This window comes from Sciurus vulgaris, assembly GCF_902686455.1.
Source record: "Sciurus vulgaris genome assembly, chromosome: 18".
In the NCBI taxonomy this organism is placed as follows: Eukaryota; Metazoa; Chordata; class Mammalia; order Rodentia; family Sciuridae; genus Sciurus; species Sciurus vulgaris.
The window spans coordinates 27954983-27981552 of NC_136479.1; the positions used below are offsets into that span (position 1 = coordinate 27954983).

The 26570-nt window shown below is 57.2% G+C and overlaps 2 protein-coding genes across 2 annotated transcripts; one reads left to right on the top strand and one right to left on the bottom strand.

Moving 5' to 3' along the window:
- The first annotated feature begins 4637 nt into the window (after positions 1 to 4637).
- Positions 4638 to 9132, top strand: LOC306649318 (uncharacterized protein). The gene is made up of 3 exons (XM_079120167.1): positions 4638 to 4756; positions 6931 to 7175; positions 8997 to 9132. The coding sequence occupies exons 1-3, from the start codon at positions 4714 to 4716 to the stop codon at positions 9075 to 9077; spliced, it is 369 nt and encodes a 122-aa protein (XP_078976293.1). The 5' UTR covers positions 4638 to 4713; the 3' UTR covers positions 9078 to 9132.
- Positions 9133 to 17230: 8098 nt separating this feature from the next.
- FSCN1 (fascin actin-bundling protein 1) lies at positions 17231 to 26187 on the bottom strand. Its single transcript, XM_079120064.1, has 5 exons — positions 25230 to 26187; positions 19494 to 19650; positions 19280 to 19401; positions 18874 to 19041; positions 17231 to 18483 (listed from the first exon to the last, which is right to left on the bottom strand). Exons 1-5 carry the CDS (start codon positions 26059 to 26061, stop codon positions 18281 to 18283), a joined length of 1482 nt encoding a protein of 493 aa, XP_078976190.1. The 5' UTR covers positions 26062 to 26187; the 3' UTR covers positions 17231 to 18280.
- Positions 26188 to 26570: the final 383 nt, after the last annotated feature.

Genomic DNA, 26570 nt, shown 5'->3' on the forward strand with positions numbered 1-26570 from the left:
CTCTCTGGTGGCATTTCTCCATGTGCACAGAATCACAGATGCCTCTGGAGTGGTTCCACAGGGGGAAGGCAGGACGTTCCAGCAGGTGCAGCCAGAGGGTAGGGTTGCTGTCAGGAGACAGCCTCATCTTCCAGGAAGAAAGATCAAGGTGCCAGTCCCACTTGGGTGGTGGCCAAGACCCAGATGGGGCACAGAGGGTTGGTAGGTTGGTTGGTTGGCGCAGAATCACCTGCAAGAAAGTAGTCAGATCCTCTTTAGGGCCTTTTCCCTGCTGAGGAACTTGAGGCCACTCAGTCCTGGATAACAACCTACAAAACCTCATCTGGCCTGAAGGCCAAGTGCAAAGGGGAGAGAAGCCCAAAGGGACAAAGGTTGCAAAAGCAGCAAGTACAAGGGTTGGCTGGAGGGGCTGCAGCACCAGTCTGCACCCATCATTGGTGGCGCAGCTTCCCCACAGTTCCTTGGGCTCCACCTGCCCCTCAGCACCCCTTGCCACAGTCAAGCCAGGCAGGCATTGGCCATAAGACCTGGAAGGGGGCCCTGGACAGGGGAGATGATCCCCAGATACAGGTGGATTGCACACAGGACTCAAAATCACAAAGACACACCCTTTGCCCTTTTTTTTTTTTTTTTTTTATACCAGGGATGTTTATCCACTGAGCCACATCCCCAACCCTTTTTTTAATATATATTTTATTTAGAGACAAGGTCTTATTGAGTTGGTAAATGCCTCGATAAATTGCTGAGGCTGACTTTGAACTTGATCCTCCTGCCTCAGCCTCCTGAGCTGCTGGGATCACAGGCATGCACCACTGTGCCTGGCTGGCAATTTTTTATTGAGCTTTTCGACACTTTAGAAAACTTTTGAAGTTAAAGTTTCAATACAAAAAAGTTAGGTTTCCAGCTTCTCAACAGGTCAGGTATATTTTAATGGGCCCAGGCTGTCTCATCCTTGTTCACCACGGTGTTCCACACTGTACATGTTCGCAGGTATCACAGGCTCTACAGCTGCGCTGCACGGGTGAGGCTGTTCTCCCGTTCCTCCTGGTCCGTCACCTGCTGGCCCTGCCAGGTATGGCACCCCCTCTGCCAGACACGAAGCCTGTCCACAAGTGGGCTTTGGGCCTCAGCTTCACAGAAATGTCTCCGTGCTGTTTGTACACACCATCTGCATCTGATGTGCTTTTGCTCTCTCCCATGTGTTCCCCTGGAAAGCAAAGTCCAGTGCCTCCCATGTTTTTGTCACCACACAAAACCTCAGTGAGTTCCCGTATCTAAATGGAACACTGGTACTTGAGTGCTTCAGAAGATACATTCCCAAAAGTGTAGTGACTGAATGAAAGGGGGGACCCAGGCCTGTCTGCATGTGTCAGTGGTTTTGTGGCCTTTGCAAAGCCCTGTCCATACCCCAGTCACTGGCAAGAGCCTGACCCTGGGCAGTGGCCTCAACTCTGAACAGGACAGTCTCAGTCCCTTGGATCAGTTCTAGAATCTGACTTGATGTGGCCATCGCTTGTATCCATTTAGTTTCCTTAAATATTTCTCATGAAATCTGCTTTTAGCTTGCTTTCCATCCATCTTTATTTTTAATATTTTTTAGTTGTAGATGGACACAGTACCCTTATTTTATTTATTTATTTTTATGTGGTGCTGAGGAGAGAACCCAGTGCCTCACAGGTGTTAGGCAAGCGCTCTACCAGACCCACAACCCCAGCGCCTTCCCTTCCATCCTGAGGCTGAGATAGGAACAAGACTGACATAGGCAGGACGTCTGAGCTCCACCCTCTGACCTCCTCTGGCTAGGGCTCTCACCTCTCTGAACTTGGTGCCATCATTCTGAGGCAGGTGTGCGGCCTCTAGACCTCTGCTCTCATGACCCTTAGGGAAATGGTCACTGCTGCATCCCAAGTCCACCCACACTTCCCTCTGGGTCAGGATTCAGTCAGACAACCAGTTCCTCTCTGCGCTTCCTCTGCCTGAGCTGATGGCTTGCTTTGCCTCACTGCAGAGTGAACACCCACCATAGGGTTGGGTTCCTCTCACCCCATCCTGCCCAGCCAGTCCCTTAGTGGCAACAATAGCTCAGCCCAGGCAGCCCTGGGTGTGGTGGTGTCAGACTCCTCCTGTGAGCCCTCCAGGCAATGGAGTCCCAGGTCAGCCACCTTGGAGCTGTGCAGCCCTGGGCAAGGTGCTCTGGCCTGGTTCTTGGCAGTAAAGTGGGAATGGAGGCAGCATCCCGTGACCTTCTGGTGCCTGAGACAGGACAAGTGGTGATGAGCAGAGTGACTGTGCTGCTGGTCATGGCACCAGGACAGTCGTCTGGTCCCTCCCCGGATGTCCCTAGACTCCTCACCCAGGTGGGCCAAGACCCCAGCAGGCCCATAGAGCCATGCCATCCCTCTTCAGGTGGCTCCTTGGGGATAAAGTGGTAGTCCCTGCCTGGACCAGCCCCACCTGCCTCTCAGGCATCTGAGACCATAGTTCCACCTCAGACCCTCTGGACACTTGGTTCACCCACCCCATACAAGAGCAGGCCAACTGTCCACCTGAGACCTGGGCCCAGGCAGCTCAGTTGGGCAGTTAGAGGGCGGCCAGCCCCCAGCAGCAGGTGACAGAGAAACAGGCACCCCAAACACCAAGCAAGTGGGAATGGGTACGAGGCAACAGAGGGAGCCCAGCTGGGAAAGCTTTGATAAGAGGGTCCCTGGAGCGGAGGGTGGCTGAGCAGAGAGGTGGGAGGAGGCCCTGGCTGGCTCCCTGTCGACCCAGAGCTGTCCCTGGCAGACTCCAGTCGGATTTCCATTCCATACATCTGATGGTTCCTGGAAATCGGGTTCTAAATCACTTCCTCGAGCTGAAATCACACTTGAACCTGGGTGGACACTACGGTGCGCCACCTCACCAGGGCCAAGCCCAGCTCCCTTTCCCAGGTCCCAAGAGCCACATGACCCGCTGCTCCCTGATGACTGGGGCTCTGCCTCTCAGCGGTCAGGTCTCAGCTTCTCCGCAGCATGGACACAGCCTGGCCTTCCAGGGGCTGGCGGGCACTTTCCCAGTGATCACAGCAGACCAGGCAGGCCCAGGAGCAATGAGCCACCACACCCCACCTGCTCCACCAGCCACGTCCTGTCCTGACCCGTGTGTGCAGTAAGAGTCACAGCCCCGCAGACCACGGGGCCTGGACGCAGCCCCAGGTGGTCTGTCTCCCATCTGCCTTTTGCCTACTTCCACCCTCCCTCCCATCCTCCACCCCTTATTTCTGAAGTTAGGGTAAGAAAATGAACACAGTCTGAAACCAGTTGTAGCAACAGGCAGCCTTGCCTGTCATTCCTTACAGTCATTAGGATATGACCTCACACCTTCCCAACAGATCTAAGGAAGGTCAGAAAGTGTCCACAAGCCCCGGGGCATAGCTCAGCATATGCCGGCAAGTGCCCATGGAGGAGAAGTTGCCCCTTGCCCACAGGAAGGGCCCCAAGGGACCCAGGCTAAAGGCCAGGTAACTGCCCGGTCCCCTGCACCCCAGAACCTGCATCCAGGCTGACTTCAGTCACCATCCTGGTGGCCTCAGGCCCCAGACAAGGTTTGGTCACCTCCCTCAGGAGCTCTGGCAGACCCTGGAACTGATCATGGAGTCCAGGGGCCCAAAGGCTCTGAGTGGGTCCCCACAGAGTGTGTGGGTCTCCCTGGCCTGCACGCCTGCCCCAGCCTGCTCAGCCTCATGACACACGTCCACAGATGGAGCAGTGCCAATCAGGAAGCCAGGACTTCCTCAGCCATCAGAGGGGCAGGAAGCACGAGGCGCCCAGCTCCTGTCCCAGCACTGCGGGTGGTGTGACCTGGCCCCAGACATGGCCCCGCCCTGACCTCTCTTCCCCAACTGAGGCCCAACTATACTCCATTCTCCTCTTCCTTGTGGGGTGTGACCTGGACCTGCCTCCTGAGAGACCATGGACACCCCCGGGGTCAGCCCTGCATCTTCAGCACCAGCTTGGGGACTGGGGGACTCAGGAAATATTAGTTAGAAGAACAATCTGTGAAATAAAGATAAAAGCTGGGTGCTGTGGCACGTGCCGATAATCCCAGTGACCCAGGAGGCTGAGGCAGGAGGATGGCGAGTTCAAAGCCAGCCTCAGCAACTCAGTGAGGTCCTAAGCAACTTAGCCAGATCATGTGTCTAAATAAAATATAAAAAGGGCTGAGGATGCAGCTCAGTGGTAGAGCACTCGCCTAGCACATGTGAGCCACTGGGTTCTATCCTTAGCACCACATAAAAAACAAATAAATAGATCAAAAAAAATAAAGCCATTCTGTTCACCTACAATTACAAAAAAAAAAAAAATTTCTGAAAAGCGGGGAGCTGGGGATGTGGCGCAGTGGTTAAGCACCCCTGGGTTCAATCCCTGGTACAAAAAAAAAAAAAAAAAGAGAGAGAGAGAGAAAGAAAGGAAGAAAGGAAAAAATGCCTACCTCAGAGGACAGTTTGGTGCATTAAATAAGATATTGGGAGTGAAGACACAGTCTGACCCACAGGAAGCCACACAAATGTTTGCTTAATTGTTTTTGAATCAGAAAATGTTGGGCAAGTTTCTTTCCACCAGGGTCGTGGTGGACTATTCACCTGGCCAGCTGGAGCCTCTCTTCCCTGCTCTGTAAAATGGAGTGTTGGCTGGGTGACCCGAGGAGCCCTCCCCGCTATCCTGATGCAGAAGCATGGGGAGCGGGAGTCTGAAGTCTACAGATGCCTCCCTGGAAGGTTGTCTTGTTGTTTGGGGTCGGGGTAGGGGTCGTTCTCTGGGTTTGGGTTTGTGCTTTCGTTTGGTATTGGGGACGGAACCCAGAGGCCAACACCTACCACTAGGTCATTCTCCAGCCCTTTTAATTTTATTTTGCGATTAGGTCTCGCTAAATGGCTGAGACCAGCTTCGAACTTGTAATCCTCCTGCCTCGCTCTCTGGAGCGGCTGGGACTACAGATATGGGCCACTTACCCGGTCCTACAATGTCTTTGAATGCAATTTGACATTATTCATAACAGTCCCAAAGTTAGGAAGCAACCCAAATGTCCATCTGCTAGAAGGATCAATAAAATGTGGTCTCTCCATACAGAGGGATGTTCTTTGCCCATAATAAAGGAAAGAAGCAGACACACATCAACAGCCACGAACCTCAAACTGATGCTCAGAGATAGAGCCAGACGCAAAAGGCCACGCAGTACGATTCCATTTAGGCGAAATGTCCAGAGTCGGCAAATCCTAGAGACAGAAAGCAGATGGGTGGATGCTTAGGGCTGCAGGGGGGATGGCAGGCTGGGGCTGGGAGCTAAAAGGATTTCTTTTCGATATGATGAAAATGTTCCAAGTGGATTCTGATAAGGGTTGCAAATATCTGTGAGTGTACGAAAGCCCTGGAATTGCACGTTCTAAATGGGTGGCTTGAGGGCCATATCAACTGTATCTCAGTAAAGTTGTTTTGAAAAGAGAGAGGGAGCCAGGCACACGCGTGTAATCCCAGTGACTCAGGAGGCTGAGCTGGGAGGATGGTTTGAGTTCAACCTGGACCATGTTATGAGACCCTGTCTCAAATTAAAAAAAAAAAAAATGGGGACTGGGATCGTAGCTCAGTACTGAGCCAGCACGTATGAGGCACTGGGTTCGAGTCTCAGCACCACATAAGAGTAAATAAATAAAAGCAAGGTATTGCATCCTTCTACAACTACAAAAAGAAAAAAAGAAAAGGACTGGGCATGTGGTAAAGTGCCCCTGGGTTCAACCCCTGGTACCAAAAAAAGAGAGACGGAGACAGAAGGGAGATATTTCCAGCTCTAGGAGTAGCAAAAATGATTCGATTTTCCCTCCCCGATTAAGCAACTAAAATGTCAGACCAGACGCTCGAACCCATGGTCTTCTGACGTTGACAGCAAAGACAGTGAGCCCTGGAGGGGGAAGAGATGAAACTGATTCCCCAGCTCACTGCCGGCTGGGCTTCCAGGCTGCACCTCAGAAATGGGAAACCCCGGCAGAGACCACGGAAAATAGAGCTCCCAGGTGCAGGAGACAGTTTGCAAGAATGGAGGGATGAAGATCAGGAAGAAGACTGGGTGTGGTGTGCACGCCTGTAATCCCTGTGGGTCGGGAGGCTGAGGCAGGAGGATTGCGAACTCAAAGCCAGCCTCAGCAACTTAGCGAGACCCTGTCTCTAAATAAACAAATTTAGGGCCTGGGGAGATAGCTCAGTCGGTAGAGTGCTTGCCTTGTAAGCACAAGGCCCTGGGTTCGATCCTCAGCACCCAAAAAAAAAAAAAAAAAAAATTTAAAAGTACTGGAATGCGGCTCAGCGGCTAAGTGCTCCTGGGTTTAATCCCTCACGAAGAAGGGGACTATTAGGAAGGAAAAGGAGCTGCCCAGACAGGCTGCCCTCCACCAATTCAGATGAGTGAATACAGGTGAGTAAATGACCTCAGGTCAGGGAAAGAACCACCACAAAGGAGCAGATTAAACAATCTGCAGCTGGGCATGGTGGTGCTGGCCTGTAATCCCAGCAAAGCAGGAGGATCGGAGGGTCAAGGGCAACCTTAGGAATTTAACGAGACCCTGTCTCAAAATTAAAAAATCAGGGCTGGGGTATAGCTCAGTTCATAGATTGCCTGCCTGTCAAGCACAAGGCCCTGGGTTCAATCCCCAGCACTGCATAAATAAATAAATAAATAAATAATAGGGCTGGGGATGTGGCTCAGTAGTAAAGCACCCCTGGGGTCAATCTCTAATAGAAAAAAAAAAAAAAAAGTGGGATTAATAGCAGATTAGACACCGCCAAAGAAAAGTCACTGAATTTGAAGACCTAGAAATAGGAGCTACCCAAAACACAAAGATAGACAAGAGAAGAGAGATCAAAAAAACCAGAAAAGGACAATGTATGTCTGCATTTTCAGGGACAGCAGCCTCAGAGCCTGCCCAACTCGAGGACCAGCCCCTGTGGAACCCCACCAAGGAGCGGCAGAGAAGCATGGCCCTCCCAGGCGAATGGCTCCTTGAAGAGACCTTTCCTGGAGCCCTGGAGACTGTGGAAGTCATCCAGTTAGCCACCACCCCAAATCTGCCAATCATGCTTCGGGGAGGAAGAGAGACAAGTGGGCAGGAGGAAGAGGCTACTGGCCAAGTCCCTCGGCTCCCCTCGGTGCAACTTTCTTAGGTTCTCTGACTCATGGATCCTGGCTTTCTGGCTGGCTCCAAGCTAGTCCTCTGCCACAGGCCTGTTTCCTCTGGGTTCAAGGGGGAACTGGAATAAGGAGATTCTGTGGGCCCCTCCAAGTCCGAAGCTCTGCGCTGCCCCGGAGAACAGCTCCCAAGCGCTGGAGGCCTAGGATTGGGCTTAGGGCTTCCACGGGGGTCACTTGGCCTCCAGCAGCCACCAAAGAGGACCACAAACTGAGGTCCAGAGAGAAGGGTCTTCCCAAAGCAGCCATCTCCCCCTGGGGCCCCAGGCCTTTCATCTTCCACCTGCCCCTTCTCCATACCCAGCTCTCCCTGCCCTGAGCTTCCCTCCTCTGAAAGCCTTCTAGAGAGGCCCAGGGACTTACAGGCGAGGCAACCTTCTCCCTATTTTTGGCCTCCATGGCAGGAGACACCTTGACATTGCTTCTTCCTTCTTTCAGCGACAGACTTTCTAAGCCGCAGCTGATCTCCCAGCCTGACCTGGGACCCCTCGCCCTAGGTGTGAACCACGTCCCATCAATTCCTAGAAAGCCTTCCACAGCAGCCGCCTGGGGCCCTCCCCACCTGCCCCTCTACCTTGGCCTTCTTGGGTCATAAGGACCAGGGGGAGGGGACCTTCTCCCTATCTTTGGCCTCCATGGCCTACTGCTCCAGCAGGGATAGCCTGGGACCCATAGAATGTGCTGGACAGCAGCCCCCAAGCCCACCCCAGACCCACCCCTAGGTCCTATGGTACTGTTCCTGTGGGTCCCTGTCACCCTCAGCGGCCCCGACCTCACTGGGGCGGAGGTTTGGCTACCCCTATCTCTTCCCTCTGGCTCCTCCTGCCCCGGCCTCCCAAGCAGAGGCATCTCCTCGGGCCTGAGGCCTGTGTCCTTGCCCTCCTGCCCTGCCCGCCTGCAGGGATGCTCCACATGCTGACTCTGCTCTGAAGCCACTGCCACACCCCACCTGGCTCCAGGCTCATTGCTTCAGACACCCGCTGACTCAGCCAGCCCCACCTGGTCCGCCCTAACCCGACTCAGATACAAAACCTTTGCCCGAGTGTGAGACATCCGCTCCGTCACCAGGTCCTGCCCAATCTGCATCTTCTACCGCTGCCTGGGTCCTCTGCCCTAGTGGCACCGCAGCCTCGGGGTTGAACCCCTGACCTCCTGGCCCCGGTGGCCCCCTTCCCCCCTCCCGCTCTCCTTACAGCCAGAGGGGACTGCAGGTGTCTGTGATGAACGACAGTGACCCAGCTCTGGCAGTATTTTGCCCAAGCTCCTCGCCTGGCATACAAGGCCCCCAGAGTCCAGCCCCAGCAGGACACTTGACCTTTGTCTCCCAGAATCCAACACCCTTCTTTTTAGGAGGGCTGGCAGGCAACTTTCTCCAAAGATGGCAGCAACAGTAGCTCCTGTTCCACATTTTCTGGGGTACTGGAGGTTGAGCCCAGGGGCACTCTATCACTGAGCTACATCCCCAGCCCATTTTTGTTTTTTTAACGTTTGAGTCAGAGTCTCCCTAAGTTACTGAGGCTGGCCTCAAAACATGTGATCCTCCTACCTCAGCCTCCCAGATCACCAGGATTACAGTTGTGCATCACTGTGCCCAGTGCACACGCTGTCTTACAACACAACCTTGAATGGCCCCATGGAGTGGTGGGCATCTGCAAAGTCTCCCTGGGAACCTGGGCAGAACTTAATGCCTGCCTTGGCCAAAAGGAAGCAGCAGAAGCGACACCAAGTCTTCCAGGGGCCAAGTCATAACAACACCTCTTGCTTGCTCCTGGTTTTCTCAGGACACTGATATCTGGAACCAGCTGTTGGGAGGAAGCTCAACCTGTCCATTTGAAGAGACCCCACAGAGAGGCCAGAAGTAGGCATCTCAGTAGCCAGCATCCACCAGTGGCCACATATGTGAATGACACTCCAGACAGTTCCAGAAGGTTCCAGCCTCCAGTTTTTGCATCTTCTCAGCAGAGTCGTTGGACAGACAGCTTCCCCATTGTGCCCTGTCTGGGTCCTCCTGACTGCCATCCTGGCTTGTCTGCAGTCAAGCCTCTGTGCTGTTCAGAAGTATCAGGAGCTCCTCATAGCTGGTATTAGATACCCGTCCCCCCAGCATCTTCTGTTTCTTTTCAAACAAAATGTACTGGGAACGGCCATGCGGAGGGCAGACCAGAGAACCAGGGCTTGAATGCAGCCTGAGTCCAGGAGGCAAGTGAATGGCGAGCCTGCGCGGGGCCCAGCCCCGCTCCATGGCCACCCCTGCCTGCAGGTGCCTGAGCAGAGGGAGCGCCGAGCCCCTCCGGGTCCATGTCACCACCCAAGACCCCGGACATCCGCTGAAGGTTGTGTCCCAACCCGCAGCTCCCCAGAAAAGAATGTTGCCATGGGCTGTTTCTCGGGGGTGGGTAGCAGCTCCTCGGGGTGCGGGGTCCGCAGGGGACACTGGCCGCCCTGAGCTGGTCTTGCTCCAGACAAGAGCTGAGGCCTGGGCATTTTCGCTAACGGGGCGCATCTGAACAACAAAGCGATCGCAGTGTCCTTGAGAACCTGCTCAACCACGCTCGCCGGGACCGTGGCTTCACGTCACGGCTCCATTTTACAGGTGAGCGCATGGTCACACCTCCTGAGTGGAGGGACCCGGGGACCGCAGCTCTGAAAGGGGGACCTCCTGCCACATAACTGTCAGGGGCTTCCTGCACGAGGCGACGGCGGCAGGCACTTGCCCTGCAGGAGTTTCATGTTCTCGACTTGAAGCATAAAGCTCCGGGTGCCACTCCAGGCAGGGCTGGGGAGAGCACAGAGAAGGCGCATGCGCAGCTGGGGGAGGGGCCGCACGACCCCGGAATTGTTCTCCAGCAATTCACCCCAGAGGCTTCTAAAAGGGTCCTTGCACACAGTCGTTCCATGCAGTGTCTGCATTCATGATGGACGAGAAACGATGTGAATGATAAGACCAGACGTCCACAGAGCCCAGTGCAGAAGACAGAGTGAGGTCTGCGGGTGCAGATAAGGAAAATGCACATTTGTTAGGTGACAAATCAAGAGCCCGCCGTGAGGAGGGAGCAGCTTTTCCGGGTGCAAACAAATAAAACAGAATCGTTGCACCCATGGTGAGAGCATAAGTTGCTGCTACCACCATTGCAAACTATTTGGAGGCGCCTCAAAAAATTAAATATGAGCCTGGTGAAATGGTGCATACCTTTAATTAATCCCAGTGACTCAGGAGGCTGAGGCAGGAGGATCACAAAGTTAGAGGCCAGCCTCAGCAACTTAGTGAGGTCCAAAGCAATTTAGAGAGACCCTGTCTCAAAATGAAAAATAAAAAGAGCGGGGAATGTGGCTCAAAGGTCAAGTGTCCCTGGGTTTAATCCCCAATACCAAAAACTGAATAAATAAACAAACAAATACATACATACACACAGAATTTCAGTCTGGTCCAGAAATTTCACTTCCAGGTGCAAACCCAAAAGAATTGAAAGCAGGGTCTCAAACAGATCCCAGCCCTCCTAGACACAGCAGCTTTTTCTTTTCTTTTTTTGGCACCAGAGATTGAACCCTGGGGATGGGGGTGCTTAGCCACTGAGCCACATCCCCAGCCCTTTCATAGTTTTTATTTAGAGACAGGGTCTCGCTAAGTTGCTTAGGGCCTTGCTAAATTGCTGAGGCTGGCCTCAAACTTGCGATCCTCCTGCCTCAGCCTCCTGAGTAGCTGGGATTACAGGCGTGCACCACAGTAGCATTATTCACAATAGCCAAAAGACAGAGGTAGCCGTATCCCTTGATGGATGAACAAATGGACCATCCACACAATGGGATACTCCTGTGCCTTAAAAAGAACGGACATTAGCGGGGCGAGGTGGTGCACACCTGTAATCCCAGCAGCTCAGGAGACTAAGCAGGAGGATCACAAATTCAAAATCAGTCCTAGCAATTTAGCAAGGCCCCGTCCCAAAATAAAATTGAAAAAGGGCTGGGGATGTGGCTCAGTGGTTGAGCACCCCTGTGGGTTCACCCTGGGACCAAAAAACATAATTAAATATATAAATAAAAAGGAAGGGGGCTGGGGTTGTAGCTCAGTGGCAGAGTGCTTGCTTGTCTAGCATGTGGGAGGCACTGGGTTTAAACAAATAAAGTAAAGGCCACGTGTCGGGTCGCACACTTGTAATCCCAGCGACTGGGGAGGCTGAGGCAGGAGGATCATGAGTTCAAAGCCAGCCTCAGCAAAAGCAAGGCGCTAAGCAACTCAGTGAGACTCTGTCTCCAAATAAAATACAAACTAGGGCTGGGGCATGGCTCAGTGGCTGAGGGCCTGGGTTCAGTCCCCGGAACCCCCGCAGAAAAGGACATTCTGGTTCATGCTGCCATAGGGGCGGACCTCAAGGGCATTGTGCTGAATGACTTGAGCCAGTCACAGAAGAATAAAGACAGTGTTCAGTGCCACCTGCACGAGTTCCCTAGAGTCACGATCAGAGAGACGAAAAGTAGAATGACGGGCAGCCAGGTGTGTTTAAGGAGTGCAGTTTCAGTTTTCAAGATGGAAAGTTCTGGAAGTGGGTGGGAGTGATGGGCGCACGAGAACATGGATGTGCTTCAGGCCACGGGAGTGTCCCTTACACGTGGTTAAGTTGGTAAAGTGCAGCACGCATCTCACCGCCCGTGCAATTAATTAATTAGTTAATTAGTTGAAACACTCGCCCTGGGTCATGGTAACAGCATCATGGTGTCCACAGTAGCAGATGCCCCCCACCCCCGTGCCCCCTCCTACTCCCTCAGCTCTGGCCTTCCTGAGCAGGAGCGGCCTCCTGGAGGCCCTGGGCCTGTGTCTGCCTGTGCCTGACCAGCCCACCTGCAGGGCCCACACTCCAGGAAGCAGTGGGCCACCAGGGGTGGAAGGAAGCTCGGCGGGTGGACGCCCAGCCTCCCTGCTCCGGGGGGTGATCCCGGCCTGTTCTACTCTGTCCCCAAATTGTTCAGCAGGATCCAGTTCCAGTTGTCCACGCGGCCTCCTTCTCGTCCCTGCCTGGAGTCCTCCTCTACCTGTTTCCTAAGACCATCTGTCAGATAAACCAGTTGGCCTTCAATAATGATCTGTTCCAGGCTGAGGCTGTGGCTCAGTGGCAGAGCGCTTGCCTAGCATGTGTGAGGCACTGGGTTTGATTCATAGCACCACACATAAATAAGTAAATAAAATAAAGGTTCATCAACAATTAATAAAAATATTTTAAAACTGTAAAAAAAATAATAAGTTGTCTGTTTCTGAGGGAACCCTGCCATGTGTCTAACCTTGAATATGTTTTATGTTTTTATGTACAGAACCCCAACTGCACACTAACTGGTTGTGTGACCTTGAGTAAGTTGCTTAACCTCTCTGAGTCTCCATTTCTCCAGGGAATGAAATGCTACCCGCCACCCGGGCTGTATAAAGACTCTTAGTTTCCTAGACATGCCATAACAAAGTGAGGCAGGATGAAAGGAATAAGAAATAAGTAGAAAGGGTGGGCTCAGAGACGTGGGCCTGTCATCCCAGCAGCTCGGGAGGCTGAGGCAGGAGGATCTCAAGTTCAAAGCCAGCCTCAGCAACTTAGCAAGACCGTGTCTCTAAATAAAATATAAAAAAGGGCTGGGGATGTGGCTCAGTGGTTAAGCACCTCTGAGTTCAATCCCTGGTTTAAAAGAAAAAGTAATAATAGGTAGGAAGGACGAAGAAAATATTTTATTTCAGGAGTTCTGAGTACATTTTCAGATACATTCCCAGACCTGTTACTAAGTCAGTCTCTTTCCCAGACCCGTCACTCCCAAATTTCTAGAAAAACTGTAAACCTACCTGTGCACTGTCAATCAACCCCAAATAAATCAATTAAGACAGGTCTGGGATTTCAATAAGCCTATAGGTTTAGGGGACTTTCCAGCGCTATCTGCTGATCAGATAGTGAAGACCATGTCAGACTGAGGATCAGGAGGTTGACCAGACCACCAGAAGCCATCCGGAGAGCTCAGGCAGATGCCATTCCTGCCTGCATACCTTTGCCTGCCCACCCCCACCAGTGTCCGCCATCTCTTACCTGCTAAGGCCCACGTTCCCCTTGACTTCGTATCTCCTTCCTAAATGAACCCCGGTCTGCGCCTCCCCGGCGGTGCTGAAGTTCTTTTCTGTTCCGTCTGGTCCTGAGCCGAGTTCCCGCTTCTCCCTGGGAGCTCCTGGGACCCTTCAGGGACACTCTCTTCCGTGACAGAAGGACCATGGACTGCGTGACTTAACGGCTGACATTTATTCCTTCTCAGTCCTGGAGGCTGGGAGTCTGGGATCAAGGCAGTTGGCAGACCTCTCTCCGTGGCTCACAGACGCCACCCCAGTGTCCTCACGTGGTCCTGCCTCCGTGTGCATCTGTGTCCCATCCCCCGACACTTTTTTTTTTTTTTTTAGTGCCATTGAACCCAGGGGACTTTACCACTGAGCCACATCCCCAGCCCTATGTTGTGTTTTACTTAAGAGACAGAGTCTCACTGAGTTGCTTAGGGCCTCTCTAAGTTGCTGAGGCTGGCTTTGAACTCATGATCCTCCTGCTTCAGCCTCCTGGAGCCGCAGAGATGACAGGCGTGGGCCACCCTGCCCGGCACTGGCAGTAATGTTGATATTACCATCATTAACCAGAGCCCAGGCCTTGGCTCCAGTTAGGGGTCCCTGGAAGGCAGAGCTTCCTCTGCAGGGCACCCACCAGGGGGGCCAGGCCTCCTCCAAGGAGTGGGCGGGGACTGTGGACCATCCCCCTTAGTCTCCCAGCAGGGAAGGCTCTGTCCCCACTGCTCCTGCTTCTTGGAGGATCCCCTTCATCTGGGTTAAGCCAGGGCCTCCCTCTGGGAGAGCCCACCTGTTCCCTTCTGCTTTCACTGCCAGCCAGGGTCTCCGAGCTCCCCCATGGCCCAGGGAGGCCGGGATCCCAACAGCCCATTGCTCAGAAACACTTCGGCCCCAGCAGGGTCCCTTCCCAGCCTCCCCCACCTCATGCGCCCCCCAAAAGTCATTTGAGGGAAAAGCACTAGACTTTAACAAGAGTGCGGTCGGCTCTCCTCTTTCAAGCGGGAAAGGCCTCACGGGGTCGGAGGGGCTGAGGGGTTCTCCCTAGAGGCCCCGTAGGACTGGGCAGGAGGCCTGGAGGGGTGTCCCATGGAGACACGCCTGGAAGCTCAGTTCCCGCCCTCCAGAGACTGCGGAGTCCTCGGGGCTGAGTCCCATCCCAGCGAGGCACCCTGAGGGCCTGGCCGTTGGACCGAAGTGGGGGCCCAGGGAGACCGTGTGCTGCCCACAGCTGCCCCACCCTGCTCAGCATCTGCGCTGCTGGGAGGACCTGAGCAGCAGGGGCGCCTCTCCTTTGGCTGCTCTTTCCTGAAAGGGTCACTGACTATTTCCCGAGTGATCCCTTGTGGTCACGGTTAACCCCAAGTCTCCCCGAGTCCTGGCCGCAGTTGTCTCGGCTCCCTGGGGACTCTCCCATCCCTGCCACTGCAGGCTGAGTGACACCACCCTCAGAGCTGTGGGGGTCCCTGGCAGCCCCTAACTTGGCTGGGAGAATTGAAGAGGTGCATTGGGGTGCAGAGGAGGTTGGTATTCTGAGTGCCAATGCAGAGGCCGAGGACTTGGTGTGTGTGTGACTGTGCGCGCCGTGAGTTGAACCCAGGGATGCTCCGCCCGAGCTACATTCCCAGCCCTTTTTTTTTTAAAGGAAGTATGGTTATTATTTTTTATTTTTTCATTTTTACGGAATGCATTTTGATTCATCATACACAAACGGAGTACAGCTTTTCATTTCTCTGGTTGTACACGCTGTAGAGTCACACCATTTGTGTAATCATACATGTCCACAGGGTAATGATGTCTCATTCCACCATCTTTCCTCCCTCTCCCCTCATTTTCCTCTACATGATCCATCCTTCCTCCATTCTTCCCTTACCCCCACCCCCATTATGTATCATCATTCACTTATCAGAGAAAACATTCAGCCTTTGGTTTTTGGGGCTTGGCCTATTTCACTTAGCATATTCTCCAACCTCATCCATTTACCTGCAAATACCACAATATTATTCTTTATGGCTGAATAATATTCCATTGTGTATATATACCAGTTTCTTTATCCATTCATCTGTTGAAGGGCAATTAGGTTGGTTCCACAATCTAGTTATTGTGAATTGAGCTACTATAAACATTGATGTGGCTGCATCACTGTAGTATGCTAAATTGAAGTCCTTTGGGTATAAACTGAGGAATGGGATAACTGGATCAAATGGTGGTTCCATTCCAAGTTTTCTGAGGAATCTCCATACTGCTTTCCAGAGTGGTTTCACTAATCCACAATCCCACCAGCAATGTATGAGTGCCTTTTCCCCCACGTCCTCGCCCAGTCCTTTATATTTCTTATTTTGAGACAGAGTCTCCCTAAATTGTTGAGGTTGGCCTCAAACTTGCAATCCTCCTGCCTCAGCCTCTGGAGCTGCTGGAATTACCGGCATGTCTGTAGTTGTGTGTATATAGATCTTGTGTCTGTGTGTCTATGCACACAACGTGCTCTGTACACTCTCTGCACCTATTGCACGTGTGTGCATCTGACTACACACATCTGTACGTGCACTCATTTGTGCATGCTCACAAGTCTGTGCGTGTGCAAGCTCACAAGCACGTGTTTGTGTGCAGAACCCCTGGGAAGGCAACGGAGACTCCTGCCTGAGCTGGACTGCACCCGCCGCCCTGGGAAACCTCAGAACTTGTCCCTGGGGAAGAGACTCCCAAGAGGGAAAAGGCCAGGGAGCAGGGAGCAGGTGCCCAGGCGAGTCTGCATCCCTGTGGGCCTTCAGAGTGCCTTCCAGTCGGCCTCCACGTGGGTCTGGAGGGTCCGCTGGACCCCAAGCCCAGACCTTACCTGGAACCACACTGCCTTCCCCCACCCTGGGACATCCGTGCTTATACAGGTCCCTCTGCCCGAGGGCTCTTGTCCTTTCCCCTGGGCGAGGCACTGCCACTGTTCCCTGAGAACGAGGAATGACCCTTCTTCATCCCCATCAGACCCTGGCCTCCCCGTCAGCCCCTGCGCCACGTGGAATCCTGGAATCCGTCCACTTCTGCAGAACGAATTCAGAAACAGCTGGTGGCTTCCTGACTCCCGGGACCAGACCCAAGGCCATTCCAGGGTTGGGCCCGGCCCCCAGCACAGCCCCCACTGTGGTCCGCCGCTGGCTCTAAGCTTTCATCTGTCCCTCCATGTCACTGACACTTCTGAGTTTGGCTTCAATGGGGCGGAGCTGCAGAGACCCCTGAGGGCCAACATTCCTGTGGCCGCCACCTGTCCCTGTCAATCTCCCGCTCCTAGGGAAGGCCAGTCATGGTGCGGGCCTCCCTGTTCTGTCATCAGTGGTCAGTAAGCGCCTACCCTGCTGGCCAGTGCTGGGCTGAGCCAGGTGGGGCCCAGGTCATGGTCTGGTCTGGCTGGTGAGCACCGACTGGTAGAGGGCTCCACCATGCAAGATGGTAATGCTGCCCTTCGCCTCAGTTTCCCCTTCTGTAAAATGGAACCTTTGGGATGCCCCAGCACGAAATGGTAACACACAAGGGCCCAGTCCAAGGCCTGCCCCTCTGGGGGTCAGCCAGACAAGGGCATGGGCTCAGCATCCTGGTCCACTGGCTGCTTGGAGACAGGCCTCCAAGCTTAGCCCAACCCGCGTGTCGTGTGGAGCCTCAGTCAGAGCCCTCTGCAGTCAGGGAAGCGGGGTCCCTGGCGAGCAGCGGTGGTCTGCGGGGGTTACCCTGACCTGCACTTGGACGTTCAGCGTCGGAGCAGGAGTGGGGCTCCCACCCCAGCCCGTCCTCAGGGGCTCCCACTGGCTGTGCTGTGGGGTCTGGGTAGAGGGGGCTGCACAAGAGACGCCCCCTGGGAGCCCCGGTTCCGAGCTCACGGGCCACCCACCAGCCAGGGCCCGCCTTCCTTCCCAGTCACAGGCGCCGCCTCCTCTCCCAAGACACAGGCTGTCCCCGAGGTGCAGACTTGCAGTATTTTATTTTGCTTTTTTCCAGTTCGAAGCTACTATCATGGACATTTGGAGTTATACAAATGACACTTACAAAAAAATAAAAGACCAAGACACCCAGGGTGAGATGCACGGTGGAGGGGAGGCGGCGGGGCGGGGTGGCCGGGAACCTGGAGGCGCGGCTCGCCCCAGAGCTGGAGGGACACCCGGCCTCGTCCTGCCCAGGAGACCCGAGGTGTCAGACACGGAGCACCAGACACGGCAGGGCTCTGGCTGAGGCCCGGGCCCGGCTGGGGTGGGCAGGAGGGAGGGAGGCACCAGCTGGGAGACCCTGCCAAGACCACTGGCGGCTACACCCAGGCTTGCCGGGGCGCCTCCAGCAGTAACATTTCATTAAAAAGAAAAAAAATACTGATTTGGTCATTTTCTGCTTCCAGTCAGGCCAGAGTGAAGGGAAAGAGACAGGAGCAGGACACCCCACCCCACCCCACCCCAGAACGCACAGGGGCAGCGCCCGCGCCTGCGTAAAGTCAGGGAGCAGGCTGGGACCCAGCCAGGACCCAAAAAAGCACACGGGGCAGGTTCCGCCCCACGGGCAGGCTGCATTCTCTGCCCTCCTGTGCCCGCGGGCAGGACTGGGCTCCGGGGAGGAGCCACCACAAGCTGGGGGCAAGCGCCCCTGGGGCCCGGGAGAGGCTGTCAGGAGGGGACAGGAAATTCCAGTTACAAGTCCCGCTGGCCCAGGGGCCCCCGAGCCCCCCACTTCTCAGCCACCTCCCGGGAAATAAGGCTCAGAGTCGTCTGAGGTCAGAAGAAAGAGGTGGCAGCCTCGTCCCACGGCAGAAGAGGGCAGAGGGACCTGAAGTCCCCCCAAGGAATGGGCTGCGCGGCTGACCCCTGGGGAGGAGGGGAGGGGGTCAGTAGGGGCAACAGGTGCGGCACCGTTTTCTCTGGGGTTTCCAGTTTCAAAGGCAAGGGGCTCGCCACCTGCCACAGGGCCACCTGAAGAAGCGGGTTAGCAAGAGGGACCGGAGGACCCCCGGGCAGGCCAGGGTGGGGCCTAGTACTCCCACAGCGAGGCGGGGTCGATGGTCTCTGCACAGGCCTTCAGGACCCCGGCGTGGTCCCCCTTCAGATAGCGCCCGCCCACCTTGATGGCCACCTTGTTGTAGTCACAGAACTCGAAGGAGAAGTCCACGGGGACGTCACTGCTGCTGGTGACAGAGGAGTCGCTGCCTACCATCCAGTACTTGCCAGTGGAATCTGGGGAGGGAGGGCCCGTCATGCCGTGTCCCACATGCTCCCCACCGGCCTGCCCTCCGACTCACCCAGCGTCCCCCAGCCCCCATCAGCTTCTAGAACCGAGCAGGGTCCACGTGCCCCCAAACCCCTCCTGCCCATGCTGGACACATGAAAGGGGTTCTGATTCTGGTTCATCTGCTCTGGAGTCGGGGGTCCCCCACCCTGGGCTTCTGTCCTGCAGCTGAGGCGTGTCTAGCTGGTGTCCCCCCCCTGCCGCTCTGTCCAGGGCAAATATACTGACAAGGGGGGAGGGTTTCCCAGTGCAGAGCCCTGGCGGCCACAGGACACCCATCCCCAGGGGCCAGGCAGGGCCAGGGCGCTCCCTGGCTGGCACCTTCCAGGAGAACCTGCCTTTGATGTTGTAGGCGCCATCATTGAACTCCAGCTGAAAGACGTCATAGTTGGAGCGATTGGCATCCAGGGTGCCGGTGACCTTACGGCAGCCGATGAAGCCGTGTTCCCCACGAAACACGATTATGGGGCGGTTGATGAGCTTCATGAGGAATAGCTCCGAGTCCCCTGTCCCAGGAGGAGAGGGGCAGTGAGCCTCATGACCGGGCAAGGTGAAGCTGGGACAACTGGGCTCAGAGAAGGAGAACCAGAAGCTGGGGGTCACACAGCAGTCAGCCCTGGGGGAGCCAGCTTGAGGGAATGCCCAGCACCGTGTGGGCTTCAGGTGTACCTGACCCTCCAGGCTACAAGGCAGCACCAGGGAACCAGAGACACTGGTTCCCTGGCTGCACCCAAAGGCAGCTACCTGCTGTCTCCACCGAGGCGGCCAGCTGCCCGTTCTTCTTGGCGGTCACGAACTTGCCATTGGACGCCCGCAGGGTAATGCGCCGATCTCGCCACTCAATGTCAAAGAAGCAGCTGGCGTTCCTGGGGGTGGTGGGAGAGGGTCAGGGGCCATCTGGGCGGCACCGGAAGGGCCAGCGTGAGTGCGCGAGGCGGGGGCGGGGGCGGGCACTCACTTGGTGGAGGCGGTGGACTGCACACCCCCGGTGGACGTCAGCGTCCAGTACTTGCCCGTGTGCGTGCGGAAGGCACACTTTCTGGTGTCGCGGTCGATCTCCAGCTGGAAGGTCTCCTGGTCGGTCTCTTCGTCCTGATTGGCCGACAGATCCATACCTGCGGAGAGGGACCCTTGGCTGGTACAGGGCACCCCGCGTCCCCTGGTTCCGGCTGACCAAGGCCCCGCCCTCAAACATGAACACGCTGCGACCCCGTGGAGAAGGGGCCGCAGAGACCCCTGGCCCACACATCAGGGGCAGCAGACAGGACCCAGGCACAAAGGCAGAGCTGACAGCCCAGGGCCCAGGCGAGCCACGTCGTCCACCTTCCTGTCTCTGACCCAGAATCCCCTAGGGGCTGGCGGTGGGGTGGCCCAGTGGGAGAGCACCGCTCAGCCCGCAGCGGGGCCTGCTCCATCCCCGGCACCAAAACCCCAAACCAAAAAGCTGTTCTCTGGAGCCAGGTGAGCCAACCTGATCGGCCGCCATGGGAGGTTGAGGACTGCCGTGGTGAATGTATGCTGTGGTTACATAAGAAATGGCCTGCTTTTTTTTTTAGGTACAGATGGAAGTATTTCAGGATAAAACGCCCTGGTGTCAGGGATTTGCTTTAAATACAGCCAAAAACATCACATAAAGGCGCAGATGGAGAGATTTTGGCAGAACATGGCTGTTGGGGCAGGCGGGGCGCAGGCGGTCTATGGGGGTTCCTTCGTCTTCCTGCTTCCGCGAACGTGTGAAATTTAAAAGAGTAAAGTATAAGAGTGCATGTTCCTTCCAGAACATTTAGAAAACTCATAAAAATGAAGGCAGGCCCCCTCGCAGAAGGCCCAGCGGGAACACCCCCACCCTCACGCAGCCTCTCTCCGCCCGGGTGCGGTGTCCCGGCCGAGGGCTGCCTGCTGCCTAACCTCCCTGCACATCAGGACTACTGTGGTGGCCACTCTGATCCTTGGTAAGGCTCTGCCCACCCCCCTGAAGTGGGGCCTTGACATTTTGGCAGCTGAAACCCCGAAGAGGGGCCTCTGGAGGCCTTGAAGCAGCAGAGCCCCCAGAGGGCGTGGCAGGTGCCACCCCATAGATGACAGGTCCTGGAGCCTGCAGGGAGGGATTCACCTTTAGTTCACATCTCGTGAGGTGTGGGCGTGCCACTGCCATATGAACCCAACACGGTCCCTACGCGCCAGGCAGAGGAGACCCTCAGCCCTGCTTGACAAAGAGGGAGACAGCCTGACGTGCATGTCCTTGGTCCAAGGTCACATGATGAAAAAGTGAGGGCTCTGTGGCTCTAAGAGGGGAGGGGAGCAGGCCCCTAGTCACGCCCTCCTTCCTCCCACCCAGTCTTCTGTCTACATGGGTGGGTGTGGCTGCTGCATGAGGTCCTGAAGGCCTGCCCCTGCCCCTCTTAGAACCTTAGGCCTCTGCCTGTCTCCTGGGACCCTGTTGGCCAATGGATCCCCCACTGTGCCCCAGAGAAGCGTGGAAGAGAACGCTGAGTCAGCAGGGCAGCCACACCCAGGGGCACACTCGAGCTGGGGTCTCTCCTTGCTCAGACCACACCCAGGGAGAGGACCCAAAGCCAGCAGAGCTGCCCTTCCCTGCCTCAGAGGCCAAGGGCTGCTGGAACCGAAAGGCCACAGCTACACAGGGTGCCTCCCGCCATCCCCCCAGTCTGCCTGGAAACGGGGTGCGCATCTGCCAGCAGGCAAGCGCCCAGCCAGCCAGGGTTCACTCCCCTCTAGGAGGCCGCATGGCAGGACCCGCCCACCCTGGCAACATGGTACCACTGCCCAACCAGTGATCAGAGAGAAGGAAAGGGACAGACAGGAGGGAATGCCCCTTGGGACCATGCCCCCAGTGGCACCCAGGAGGCCCAGGTTCCCCACGAAGGACAGGAGGGGCAGGAAAGAGGCACAGTGGAACTGGATCTGGGGCTGAGGGCCCGACCTAACAGCCTTGCAGATGACCAGGGGCTACCAACCCATCAGAGCAGAGAGGACCCCCGTCACCCCAGAACCTCCCAGCAACCCTGTGAAACTGCCACCAACATCATCCTCCCAGACAGGGGAAGACCGGGAGGCCCCGCCAAGGCCACCACTGGCCCAGGGCCACGGGACTGCCACCACCTGCTCAGGTCCTTGCACCCTACCCTCGGGTTGCATCCCGTCCTCAGAAGGTGGGAGGAAAGGTCTCCGCCAGCCAGAGAGGCACCCACGGTGGCCAACACCTCCCTGAACGCTGCCTCAGCTTCCCTACGGCCTAAAGGGTCCATTCTCTCCATTCTGCAGGCGCAGGACCCATTCAGGGGCCTGGTGCCAGGTGCACCCCAGATCCTCCCGCCCGAGCAGGAAGGGGTGGGGAGGGGAGCTGCCCTCTGCACCCACCCACCAGCAGGGTCCTCCAAGGACCCACCCAGCCCCACTTGGCCTTGTTGCCTCTAATTGGGCGCTGTTACTATGGGAACGGGTTTTCTGTGGGATTTTTCTCTTCATCAACAGCAGAACAGAAAACCTGAGTCACGGGCTCACGGGAGTCCTGAGGAGCCAGGAGCCTCTTCAGAAGAGCCCAGGACACATCTCTTGCCCCCTTCAGGAAGCCCTGGGCTCCCACCTGCCCTCCAGCAGGACTCCCTGCTCCTACACCCTCTGCCACTCTCTGGGGGCTCAACAGAGGCATTCCCTCCCTGAGGTCACCGTCCTTAACCCCGGAGGGCTTAGTTCCCAAATTCCCCTCGCTTGTCCTAAATAGGCACTCCCCCTGAACCCATCCTGACTAGGGAGCAGCCTGGAATCATCCACCACCTCTTCCCAGGCAGCTTCGAGCCCTTTCCTCCTTCCTTACACAGGCCATTCTGCAAAGCCCAGGCTGACCAGGTCCTTGGAACAGCTGGGACAGGACCCTTCCAGAGCCAGGCTGGGTGTGGAGTTCAACTGCAAAGGGAAGACTCAAGGGGCAAAACCAAAGGTCACGTGACCAGATGGAGTTCGTGGTCTGGGCTCTAACTAGAGTCTGGCAGGTGAGGATCCTGAGCAGAAAGGGGCTGCCACCTGGATAAGGGCGTGTTCACGGGCAACCTGGCATCCCAGGCGATGGCTCCTCCCGGGAGCACGGCCTGTCCCAAGGAGCCTGTGCACTTCCCAGACAGGGAAACTGAGGCCAGGAAGCAGGAGGCAGCTTCTGTGAGCAGCACCCGCCCCCGCAGACCCGGCCGTGCACATCCTGCAGGGATGATTCACATCCCCAGCCCGCTGAGCCCCAGGATCCTCCTCCTTCCTGGCTGGCGCTTCCCAGCATGTGCAAAGCCCAGCCGCCTTCCTGCCACGAAGGCCTGTCCAAGATGGCCTCCAAAGACACACCCCCACCCCATGCTGGTTCAGGGTCCTGGGTCACCTCCAGCCCACCCTGGAAGACCTTTGTAGCGAGGGGCACTGGCTGACAGAGTGGAGGCTCAAGCCTCCCCATCCCCCATTCACATCCCTTTAAACTCCAAGATGAGCCAGGAGGGCTTGACTCCAAATTTCAGGCTCCTCCTGAAACCATAACTGAATCAGCCTGAATCATAACTGCGGGGCCCCAAGTGAGCTTTACGAAAGAGGGGGAAATCTGCCCGGGCTCGCCAAAAACACCCTCAGGCTCTCTGTTCCTCCTTGGCCCCCAAGGACCAAGGCCACCTGCTCTAGTCCCATCCTCCCCAGGGTAGCAGGCTCTGGACACAGCCCAGTAGTCACAGAGAACATCTGTGTTAACTATCCTAGTCCTGTGGCCCTGCAAGTCCCTCCAGCCCCACCTCCCAACTTCACAAGCTTCATCCCAGCCACAGGCGGCTTTCTCTGTGCCTTCCCACCACAGGGCCTTTGCACAGGCTATACCCACCACTGTTCCACACACTTACTACAGCTACTTCACTCCCAAGGTCAGCTCAAGTGTCCCCCTCAGAAAGAACCAGCTCCCCCCAATACAATCTGAGACCCTGATCCTGTACCCTGAGTCTTTTTCCTTGATAATCATGTCCCCAAGAGCATGTAAGTTCCACTCCTTCTCCACTCACATCTCGGCACATCCTAGATATTTGCTAAACAGGTAGAAATTGTGATCCACCCAGAAGTGTGATAGGAAACAGGAAGCTGACAAGCACAGGGGTGTCCAGATCAGAGCACTTTCTGGAGTCTAATATACCCAGTTCTGCAGACTACTTACTTGCTGCAGGACCTAGGGCCAGTGGCCTCACCTCTCTGGGCCTTAAGCAGGCCAACTTCACTCCCACTGTCAAAGGGGTCTAACGCCCTCCAGTCCAATGAGAAGGATGGCTATTGGGGGGCTCCCTCCACTGGGAGGGAAGTGGGGCCACTGACTGGGTTCTCATCCAATTATCTCCAAGGCTGCGGTCCAATTTCCCATCCAGGAGCAAGACCCTCACAGGCCCCTCCAGGGGGCCCCTGGCTGCAAACAGCTTCTTGGCAAAGGAGGAGAACGCCAGAAGGCAGAGCCGCGCCGAGGGGGAGGATCTGAGAAAGCAGGCAGAGGGGGGCTCACTTCTGGCGCCCAGGCCCATCGGAAATGGCCTGACTGCGGGAGGCCCTGGAAGGGACAGATCGAGTTGCTGCCAGTCGTTGCCTGTAGGGTCCTTGGGCACGAATCCACTCCGGGGTAGGGGCTTCCCGGGGGACTCGGGCTGGGGTCGCCCACCGCGCGCGTCAAGGCCACTCTTGGACGCCCGCTGAGCGGAGCGCCCGAGCCCGGAGGCGCGCAGCGGACACAGGGCGGGGTGTCTGGCGCGCCGCCATCCGAGCCACGCTGCTGGCCGGCTGCGGCGCGAGGAGTGAGGCCGCCTCCCTGGGCGCCTCGGACGGGACACTGCGCCTGGACAGCGCCTAGGGGCCGCCTGAAAGCTTCCTCTGCTAGAGGACCCTCCAGAGCCCATCCCCTCCCCCTCCCCGCCGCATCTGGTTTTCCCATCTGCAGAGACCTAGCAGGACAAAGGGGGAGAGGGAGGGCCCAGCGAGGCGACCCGCCCCCTGCTCACAAAGGCCGCGGCCTCGAGCGCGGGGCAGGCGAGGGAGGAGGGGCTGGGGGGAGGGGCAGGCACTCTGGGAGCCCCCCACCCCCTACAGGGTCCGACCCCGCCCCGCATTGGGAGGAGGTGCAGAAGGCCAGGCGCGCGGAGAGGTGGAAGCACACCCGTCGGGATCAAAAGCCCGGCTAACCTCCCCCGCCTCGCCAGCCAAAGGCGAAGGGGGCTGGGGGGGGCCTGTGCCAGTTGTGATCGTCGCCTCCGCCCTCTATCTAAAGGCCTGCGGAAAGGCGGACCCACACGAGGAAATGGGCGAGGGCGCCCACTCCCCAAGAGCTGGGACCGCGGATTCGAGGCATCAGCGCGCGTGGAGAGAGCCCAGGTTGGGTGGGGGTGGCACGAAGGGCGGCTCCTAGGCTGGGCCTAGGGGGCCGCACGACTCCAGCCCCGGGTGGGAGGTGTGCAGCGGCGCCGGAGGATGGGCAAAACCCCACCCCTCGCCCCCTCCTCGGGGCGGAAACAAGTCCCGTGGAGGGGTGAAGTGGCCTGTGCACCTAGCACAAGGCACACAAGGTTCTTGGGATTACAGCGGCGCCGCGGGCTGGAAAGGGCGGGAGACTGTAAGGACGCGGATGGGGTGTGCTTTGTGCACCGACCGGGAGACGCGGGGCGGCGTCCCCACTCACCCTGGCGCGTGGACACGTTTCTCTCGTTGGCCGCCTGCAGAACGACCTGGGCGCAGCTCTGCTCCAGGGCGAAGAGCTCGTCCTTGCCCACCTTGGTGGCCTTGCCCGCCTTGAGCGTGCCACTGGGCCCAGACGGCGCCAGGTAGCGGCCTTCGCAGTCGCGGAAGGCCACCTTGCCGGAGCGGAACTCCAGCGTGTAGCCGGTGGCGGGCTCGGGGCGCGCTACCAGGCGTCCGTCGTGGCGCAGGAAGCGGTGGTCGGCGGTCTGAACGCTGTAGCGCTGGTCCTGGAAGGCGAGCGTGATCAGCGAGTCGACGCCCCAGGGCACGTCGCGGTCCACCGCGATCTCGTCGGCCGGCCGTGCGCTCAGGTGCGCGTAGCGCTTTCGGGTCAGGCTGTAAATGTTGACCTGCGGGTGCATGGCGATGTGCACGCTCCACTTCTCGGCCGGCGACACGGTCTGGGCGAAGCACGACAGGCGGTCCTCCGTGCCGCCGAAGTAGCGGCGGTGCGCCTCGGACTGCAGCGACCAGCGGCCGTCGTCGTGCGCCACGATGAGAAAGCGGCAGTCGGCGCTGGGCGCCTCGCACTCGCAGGTCACGTTGCCGTCCTTGTCCGCTGCCAGGTAGCGGCCTAGGTGGCTGCGCAGGCACACGGCCGCGCTGCCCGCCTCGTCGGGCGGCTGCTCCAGCGTCCAGATCTGCTTCTTCTTCAGACTGCTGGCCGACGCGTTCACCTTGAACCCGAACGCCTCGGCGGTCAGGTACTTGTTGCCACAGTTGATGAGGCCGAACTGGATCTGCACGGCCTCGGCCGTGCCGTTGGCGGTCATGGTGGCGGCGGGCGGAGGCCCCGGCGCGGCCCGGGAGGTGGGTGGCAGTCCCCGCAGCGGCTCCCCTGCTCCTTTGTTTGGCGGCCGCGGCCCGCGCGCACCCTCCGCAGCGCTCCACAAAGCCGGCCCGCCGCTCCCGCCCGCTTTATAGGCGGGGTGACGTCAGCGCCGCGAGGCCCCGCCCCGCCCCCGAGCTTGGCAGGGGGGGCCGGGAGCAGACTCTGTGGAGGGCTGCCCGGGGGGCGCGGGGCGCGGCTTGCCCTCAGCGCCTGCTCCTTCTGCGCTGCCAGCCTCTGCCGCCGCCGCCGGCTTCCCCCATGCCATCGCTCCATCCCTTGCTCCCAGTGCCCACTATGGAACCCTTCAGAAGGCCCCTCCCCAAAGCTGGGAAGGAGCATGGACAGGCCAGGTGGGAGGTGACCGCAGAGGCCGCAGGGACCACAGCTCGGATCCATGATGGATGGAGGCAGATCCGGGGCGCCCTAGAAGGTGGACTTAGAGCAGGGTCT